General features: G+C 32.4%; 1 protein-coding gene and 1 long non-coding RNA gene across 2 annotated transcripts; one reads left to right on the forward strand and one right to left on the reverse strand.

Moving 5' to 3' along the window:
- Positions 1–742: 742 nt before the first annotated feature.
- Positions 743–8,897, reverse strand: LOC133835873 (Kv channel-interacting protein 1). The gene is made up of 5 exons (XM_062266014.1): positions 8,613–8,897; positions 6,532–6,601; positions 6,127–6,197; positions 5,860–6,054; positions 743–3,768 (listed from the first exon to the last, which is right to left on the reverse strand). The coding sequence occupies exons 1-5, from the start codon at positions 8,766–8,768 to the stop codon at positions 3,640–3,642; spliced, it is 621 nt and encodes a 206-aa protein (XP_062121998.1). The 5' UTR covers positions 8,769–8,897; the 3' UTR covers positions 743–3,639.
- Positions 2,031–6,439, forward strand: LOC133835874 (uncharacterized). The gene is made up of 3 exons (XR_009893646.1): positions 2,031–2,153; positions 5,851–6,047; positions 6,118–6,439. It is a non-coding gene; the product is annotated as an uncharacterized LOC133835874 (long non-coding RNA).
- Positions 8,898–8,920: the final 23 nt, after the last annotated feature.

Consider the following 8,920-nt stretch of genomic DNA (forward strand, 5'->3'; position numbering starts at 1 on the left):
AACTCTAGAAACATCTACAACTTTAGTCACAATTTGAGATTTGTGGATAGTTGCCACAGGAAGTGAGTGCGTCATGAACCGGAGAATTAAGCAATAACATTGAATCCTGCGAAATGGATGCTCAAAACAAATAATTGATGTTTGCAATAAAACAAAAATACACAGACACACACTCATTAAAGGAATGAATTAAAAAGCAGTGACATAATTATTGATATTTCATAAATAAAATAAACATATATTTAACAAATAAATCACGGATTTTCAATGGGGGGAATATTTATTTAAGGTTTCAATAAAAATGCTTTAGTTGTATTATTAAATTGTTATTTTTATTAAAATTGTTTATTTTTGCCCAGTTTTCGTGTTATTTGTTGTTATCTCTTGTTAAACATAATTTGTTATATCTAAATACTAACATATATTTAAATGAAATTACAATTCCATTTGTGTGGAGAGAACAATAACAAAAGACACATCAATTCTAAACTAACATGCATAATGAGATTTTTGTAGTGTTTTCTGAATTTAAGTTAGTTGAAAAGTTGACCACAAATATTATTTTAATCGCAGACTCGGCTTGAATATCTTTTTTTTTGTAACAATCGTGACGTACAGTAGAGAATTTAATAATCTCACAATCTCATTAAAAATACAACGAAAATATATAGCATACTTTTGAGATGAGTGTGCAATGTTCTGATTTATTTTTCCCGTGAGCCTAAAAGTAGACTCTAATAATTTGTTTGTGATATAGAGTTAAGCGAAATGCAGAACAGTTCATTTAATTGTTTTTGTTTTTTTTCTTTAGAGTTTAGAATAATTTTGAATTCGATTATGTTATCAATGTGCATGGGTCTCCTATTATACACGGTGTGTATGTTACTTATAAACAATCCAAATCACTAACCACGTTTGCTGCTGTTAAGTTACATATTTTGTTTTTCTTTCTTAAGTGTGTGAGTGTAAGAGTTTTGTGTTTTTGTTTGTTTGTTTACAAATTAATTGAAGGATTGGCTTAAGTATTTGATAGCATACGAGTAAATTATATTAATTAACTTAGTGGATTATTTAGGATCGTTGGTGATACAATTTCTTAATGCCACCTTTCATTCCAAGTAATCGTAATCGTAATTTAAATAGCTTATGTTTGAAAATTATTATCATAATTTACATTTACTAGGTACATTTTGATTTAATTTAGTTTCAACTAAATGCGAATGCAATATATTTAGTTTAAAAAATACATGAATTAATTTTCAATTTCCTTCCTCGGTCTGTTTCGAATTCCGCAATCCAAGCGAAATGGGAATTCGAAACAACCTTTCATTCAGGCTAAAAATAGTAGAGGCTACATGGATAAGGATTCTTACGGTTTTTCTAGCTAAACATCGAATTCGTTATGTGAATTGTAATTAGCTCGATCAAGATTTGGGGATTAGCTTAGTTAGACATTTACACAAATTTAGTTACTCATACTAAACATTTAGCGACTAAAAACATTTCTTTTCATTTTATCAATTGGTTAATTAAATAAATATATATAATAGTTTTAAGCGTTTCAATTTCATTATTTAGTTTAAGGTTTACTTTCCATTTGAATTTTCTTTACTTTTCTCGTTTTTCGTTTTTCTTTTTGTTTTGTTTTGGTTTACTAGTTAGACATTTAAAAGGTAATTTAATTATCGTTTATATTCGGTTTGTTGGACAGTGTAAGTTAATACATATTGCATACTATACATACATACTAGGTAGAATCTTAGGGTGGTTTATCATGTAGGTCGCATAGGTTTCCAAGTTTCCAAGTTTCCATTTCAATGACATCTAAGCGCATTTGTTATTATTGCCAATAAGTGTTGACTTGATAATGATTTATTGGAATGAAAAATATATTTTTGATTGGGGAAACATATTTAAATTCAAGAAACTCAGAGGTTCAAGCTGAAGCTGTGAATATCGAAGCGACTGCAATTGAAATTTAGTTTGCATTGCTTTCGATTCAGTGAATCAAATCAAATTGTTGTTGTTGCTGTTCGAAATAACAATGGAAGAACATGTGTAATAACTAAGGGGAAATATATCAAACCACATTTGATTGTCTCGACTCCATGCACAGTGGCATTCAATGAACGCGACGCGTAATTGTATTATAAGTAAGTATAAAACTTTTGCTGAAACAACAATTGTATTGTTCTGGAAGGTACAATGTAAAAAGAATGTTTTTTTTTTGGTATTTGTGTAGATTTGTTTTGTTTTCCTTTTTTTTTGCTGCTGTTGTGCATTGTTTGAGGCAATGTTAAATATTCCTACAGCTGGGACAGTTTGCTGTTTGTTTGTTTGTGTTTGCTGCCCGTTGATATGCTAAAAAATTAAATATTTCTATTAATGCAGCAGGTGTTGCATGTTGCATGTTCTGCTGTACAATGGGGCGTATGCTTAATATGCAGTTGCACGTATATATTTAAATAATTGAATGAAAGCTGCAGTTTAATTGAAAACTCATGTTTGGGCAATTGCGTTTGCTGCTCTTCATAATTAATAAATATGTTGTATTTATGGTTCTTTTAAATCGTCAAGTGCTACTTTTTTTATCGGTGGTAGTTTTGCATTTTGCGCAGAAAATAATTAAATTTAATTGGCAATTTAATACAAAAAAAGAACCCAGAAACATTTGCATAAATTTAAAATGAATTTTATTAATTGTTTAATTGACCGCAAATTCTACGCTGCAATTAAAAATATGCAAAATTTATACGAATTTTTTTGTTGGTTAAATTCACTTTGAATTAAGAAATTTAATAGAAGATTGAAAGAATGATATATTAAGCGAATTTAGTGGAACAATTTAGACTAGCCGAGTTCGAAACTATTTTTGAAAATCATGTTGAAAAATTAAATGCAATTAGTAATCAACAAAAATAATACAATTAGAATCGTTATTGTTATGTCTGCTAAATATACAAACATATATATATATTGTTGGTATATAAGTAAATTGCTGTTTTTGGTTTTTGTTTTTCATTCAATCGAGTAAAGTAAATCGTGTTGCACAATTTGTTAAACTTTTTTAAACCAATTCCGTTTGTTAGTTGTTTGTTATTCATTTGGTTGGTGGTTTCGTTTTTTGAGTTTAAGTTTGTTTTTGTTTTTGTTTTTGTTAATGCTCATTTAATTCCATGAAAGTAAAGTACATACGTTTTTATTGTACATGCATAAGTACACATATATAAGACCAATTCGCTTTTGACGGCAGGATTAAATTCATAATATGCATAAAAAAGTGACATATTCTTGTATCATTTTACTTTGTTGTCTTTTATAAATTTACGATCAATTTCCATCCAAAATCCGAAATCCAAAATCCGAAACGTAGACACATAAATGTTTTAAAGTTTCGTGGATTTATTATTTGTTGTAGCTGCCTAAACTAATGTTAAGTACTAATATGTTGTTTCTTCTTCGTCAGCTTTCATTTTCTTTTGTTTTGTTTAACTGGTGTTCATTTAGTACAATTGTTGTTTGTGGCTTTGTTGGCTTTGCTTTGTGGGCGTGTGTGTGTGTTAATCGTAATTCAATTTATAGATCAATAAGCGGTATTATAGTCCTGGTATTGCGAATCGCTGGTTCGTCCGCTTGTCATCAAAGGTCATTGTCGAACATTTGCAGCGAACGTGTTACCAAATCGTCCTTGAGACAAGCCTCGAGAAACTCCTCTATCGTAATGATGCCATCTTGATTTAAGTCCAATTTGCGAAAGACTCGATCCACCTGAAAGTCGAAAAGTAAAGAGAAGCTATTTATAACAAAACTTGGCCAATTGTTAATCGGATTAATCAATATACGATATTTCAGTGCGCACAGAAATGTGGAACTTTACTTATCAATAATGTGGCTTGCAGCGTTCGTCATTAAATAAAATTTCCGCTGCAGTTTCCACTCATAGGCGCACACAAGGCTTCCGCTCAACGTTGCCAATCCGATTCCCCAGAGCAGTTAACCACACACACACACACACACACACACACGCATGCATATACACACACACATACATACGCTTATACATCACACGTCTGTCGCTGTGTGCACAATTATAATTACTCATACGCAGCTTATGCCAGGCCACCGCCAACGTCAACGAATGCTGCACGTTATGTTACGTCAAGTGCGGCTCTTGCATAAAAAATGAAGCGTCATGCAAAAACTATAGCACACACACACACACACACACACACATACACACACGTATCTCCCTCTCGATGATATTCAACAGCAACGCAGTTCGACATCGAATGCGTTTTCTTTTTCAACTTTATCAGCTTTTGTGCAGACTCGTTGCAACAGCAATTTAATTAGCTGCAATTTAAGTCGCATTCGCTACGTATTATTGCCGCACAAGCAGCGAAATATTAAAGATATACAAACATTGCAGATTCAGGGTTGGCTGTCAACAGGCGGCGAGTTTAAGGAAATATGAATTGCGCTTAACTTTAAGCCATCGATTTAAGCATTTAGTGGCTGGAAAGTCAATTCAGCAATTTAATTTAATGTTTGCAATTAAACAGTTAAAATTGTTGTTGGTGAGTTTTTTCAGAAATTAAATACATATACGGTAGTATTTGATGCAAAAATCAAGTATACGCAAGTTTTTAATTTATTATCAATTACGCAAATCTTAGAGTCAACTTCATTTAGTCATAAGGTAATACAGATATTTTATTCTTTTTTATCATTTATTATTTCAGAGAAACATTCCAAATTTTGTTTACTTTAAGTTTCTCACTTCGTCGCTAATAAACAAAAATGGGCAGTATTTTGTTGGCTTCATTCTTTCTTGCTTTCATGTCGTATTCTTTTTGTAGCAATCTTTTGTATTTGACATTTTAAACAATTTATAAGCAAATTTGAGAGCTAATTTTGTTAGTTTAGTTTACTTTTAATCTTTCTTACTAGAAGATAATTATTTACTTTTATTAATTACTCCCTTAGTCAGAAACTTATTGGTTTATTTATTTTTAGTTATTTGCTAATCAGCAACAGGTCTCGAGCAATATGTATTTTGCGAAATGGGAATTCGAAACAACCTTTCATTCAGGCTAAAAATAGAAGAGGCTACATGGATAAGGATTCTTTTTTCTAGCTAAACTTCGAATTCGTTATGTGAATTGTAATTATTTGGGGATTAGCTTAGTTAGAAATTTGTTAATCAGCAACAGGTCTATAGCGATATGTATTTTGTTGTTTAGCCTATCTCATCTCTCGCCTTGGATTCAGACAGTATTTAATTCAGAGAATAAGTATACGTAAGTGATCGAATATGAAATCGAGTATAGGCTAATGTATGTGCTATTATTTCATTCAGAAATCAAGTATACACAAAACCGTCAGTCGATTTAGTTTATGAGTAAGAAAAACATATATTTTAATTGATTTATCAAAACATTATAGAAAGAAAACTGCATTTTTTTAAATTTGATAATTATTAACAAATCAGTGAATTTGTTTGTAGTTATTCATTTCGTTGCAAATCAGCAATAAACCTTTAGCATTAATTTTCTTGCATTCTTTCTCAGATTCAGAATTTGTAAGCTAGTAATACGTATCTATTCGATTTTAAAGTAATCTGAATAATAAAACAAAATCAATTATTTCATTTAGAAATCAAGTATACGCCAATCTGAGAGTCGATTTAGTTAATGAGTAAACAAAACAGTCGTTTTAGCTAAAGAGTAATGCGTAAACAAAACAGATATTTTTTTATTTATTTGAAAATTGTAGAAGAAAAATTGGTTTGCTAAATTTGTTTCTAATTTTTCACTCCTTTGCTGATCAGTAAAAACTCTCTTCTCACAGTTTGCTCACCTGATCTCTCGCCTTGCGATCGTCCTCCGGCTGATGCGGTCTCCGTCCCATAAGCTCGTGTATGGCCAGCACAATTTCGCTCAGCTCGCCGCGACTGATGCGACCATCTCCATTGAGATCGTACAATTTGAAGGTCCAGCGCAGACGCTCGTAGACGGAGCCGCGCAACAGCGTCGATAAGGTGACGAGTAAGTCCTGTGAATATGGATTTAATAATATTGCAATTATTGTTTCATTATTATATTCGATGATTATGAGCATAATTACCCGAAAACTAATGGCGCCATTGCAATTAACATCGAAGGCTTTGAACACATAATGAGCATATAAACTGGAATCTGTGGTAATAGAAGAAGAATAAGGAGAAGCAGAAGAATGTTATGTTCGGCAACGATTTTAGTACTTTCAGATTGCCAGCGAGGGAAAAGGGCGAGGGAGGGGGGAGGGGGGAGGCAAGTGCAAGCACTCTTCCAAAAACTGGCGCACATAAATGAAATGTTGGCTTAAGTGGCGCTTTATGACGCGCAGCTATAAAACACCACAAAAAAAAAAGAAAAAAAAAACGAAAAACGCGAAGAACCCAAATAATGCCGGCAAGGGCATTGAATTCACACAAGTACATATATATATATATATATATATATATGTATGTATGTACACTTAAATACTTACTGCCATGTGGAAAGAATTTGGCGTAAATATCCTTAAAACAATCCTCGTGCACCACACCCTCGGGACATTCCTGCAATGGCAAAAACGAAATCTCTATGAAAATATGAGCGCAAAATATGGCATAGCGAAGTGGAAAGGGCATCGCGAATGTCAAAAGGGGTCGGGGCAAAAAATATGGTAGATGGGAAATGAGAAAGGGAAAGGGAACGGGGAAAGGGAAAGGGAATACCAATGGCAGTGGCAATGGCAATGACAATGTAGAAAGCTCAGTTCTTACGCGTTATGAATCCCTATTAAAATAGGCTTTGAACTCATTGTTGAGCAGCGCTTCAGTCGCTGATGGGGGGAGGAGGGCGAATGAATGCTATTCTATAATTCAAATTTATAAGGCCGTAATGTCAAGTGTGCATTAAGCACCCTCTGCTTTATAGCAGATGATAAAAATTTATTATTATATCTATAAACCTATTAATCTCTGCCTTGATCTCCTCTTTTTTTTTGTCTGGACGTCTAAGTAATTCAATATGTTTTTGTTTTTTTATTTATTTATAATTACCGGGAAATTAAGAGGTATTAATTAGTCTTTGTACTGTTTATTTACTTCATATTTCTATCATTACAGTATTTAATATTACTATTCATAATACTGTATCTATAATATCTATAATACTATAATACTATAAAATTATAATACTATAATAGTAAAGTACTATTACATTTTTTATTTGATTTATTGACTTTTTGAACCTAATAAATGTATGAGAAAAATAATTTATTTAATGAAAATTTATCACTTTAAATTCTAGTACTTAAACACGTCATTGAACTGTCAAAAACGGAATAAATTAATATATAAATTCATCACTTTATTTATTACCAAACATTGTATATTATGTTCATTATTCTTATTATACCCGCTATCCATAGGGTAGGGAAGCGTATAATAATTTTGTGCCTGCAGGATATGTATGCAACAGGCAGAGGAAGTAATCTCCAAAAAGTTTATATATTCTTGGTCAACAGCCAAAACGATATAGTTATGCTCGTCTGTCATTCTGTCTTGTGTATAGCACAAAACGCCTGAAAATCTAAACTATTTTGTATTTTTATTTATATTTTGGAGGTAGAACAATATCATTATATCGATATATCGATACCTTACTGTATTATATGTTTAGAATATGGTTTTTTTAAAAAGAAAATAATAAAACAGCGGGTCGAACACTATAGCTTTAATACTTATTTTTTTATCTTAACAACTTATTTACTTCGATTAATTCCTTTTTCTAATAAAATGTTTGATATATATCAAATAATAATAATAATAATATATCACCGTAGATATTATTCATTATTTAGTCTGTCAAACAGTCAATACTAGACAAATAAAATCAATTTTGGAGCAACCAATGAATAAATCAATCTATTCCTAAGACTCCTAGTTAAAATACCAAATCCTACGATATATTAAAAGTAGTTGCCGAAATATTTCTTGTGCTGTTAACAAGCTAGTCTCAAAGCCTCGCCACTAATAGTCTACTTTGCTATTCATTGTTGAGAATAACACACTCCACTTAATATAGTTGTTTTCTAAGAAAACTCGCTTTATTTGGAAATCTCTGGTGATAAATCAGCTGAAGAATGCCCAAAAGCGAGCATTGTTAAGCGTGTTTTTGCCCATCTAGGATTACTTTAGTGATTTGGCTCTGCTGTTGACCCACATTTGGCAACCTACGAGAAGAAATGTGAGCGTAATCGTATGAATGCATACGACACACACACACACACACACTGAGACACACTCGAACACTCACTTGTACTCACACTTACGCACACTTTCGTGCAATGAAATTCAAGACGCGTATGCATTAAATTGGCTGGCATTATTCGCGTCATCTCATTCTCTGGGCTGGCAGAAGTAAAAGCACTTTAGCTGCGCTTTTGCTCGGCAGTTGAGCTCATAAATTTGGAGTGTGCCAGCAGCAAATTCATATTCATATTCGTATTCATATTCACAGTCACATTCACATTTACGTTTACAGGAGGGGTAAATGAATTGCATTGCGTATGTGTCCACTTACCGTTTTAAATCCTCTATACATGACGCGGATTTCCTGCTTGGTGAACTTGGTTTGACGGCACAAATCCTCGAGAGCAACTGGGATGGGTTTAGGCACTCGTGTGTGTTCCAACTCGTAGACCACCTCCTCGATGGGGCTTTCCGGTGGTGATGCCATGCTTCTTAAATCTTATATGTTGATGATGATGATGCTGTTTATGCAATTTAATTATATTTTATAATTCAATTATGTGCGTCTATTTCAATTTGCCCTTTTCTGCGCAATATCAATTTCCATTTTCATTTCTCAGGCCAAATTATATTATATTA

Source organism: Drosophila sulfurigaster, chromosome 2R, assembly GCF_023558435.1.
Source record: "Drosophila sulfurigaster albostrigata strain 15112-1811.04 chromosome 2R, ASM2355843v2, whole genome shotgun sequence".
In the NCBI taxonomy this organism is placed as follows: domain Eukaryota; kingdom Metazoa; phylum Arthropoda; class Insecta; order Diptera; family Drosophilidae; genus Drosophila; species Drosophila sulfurigaster.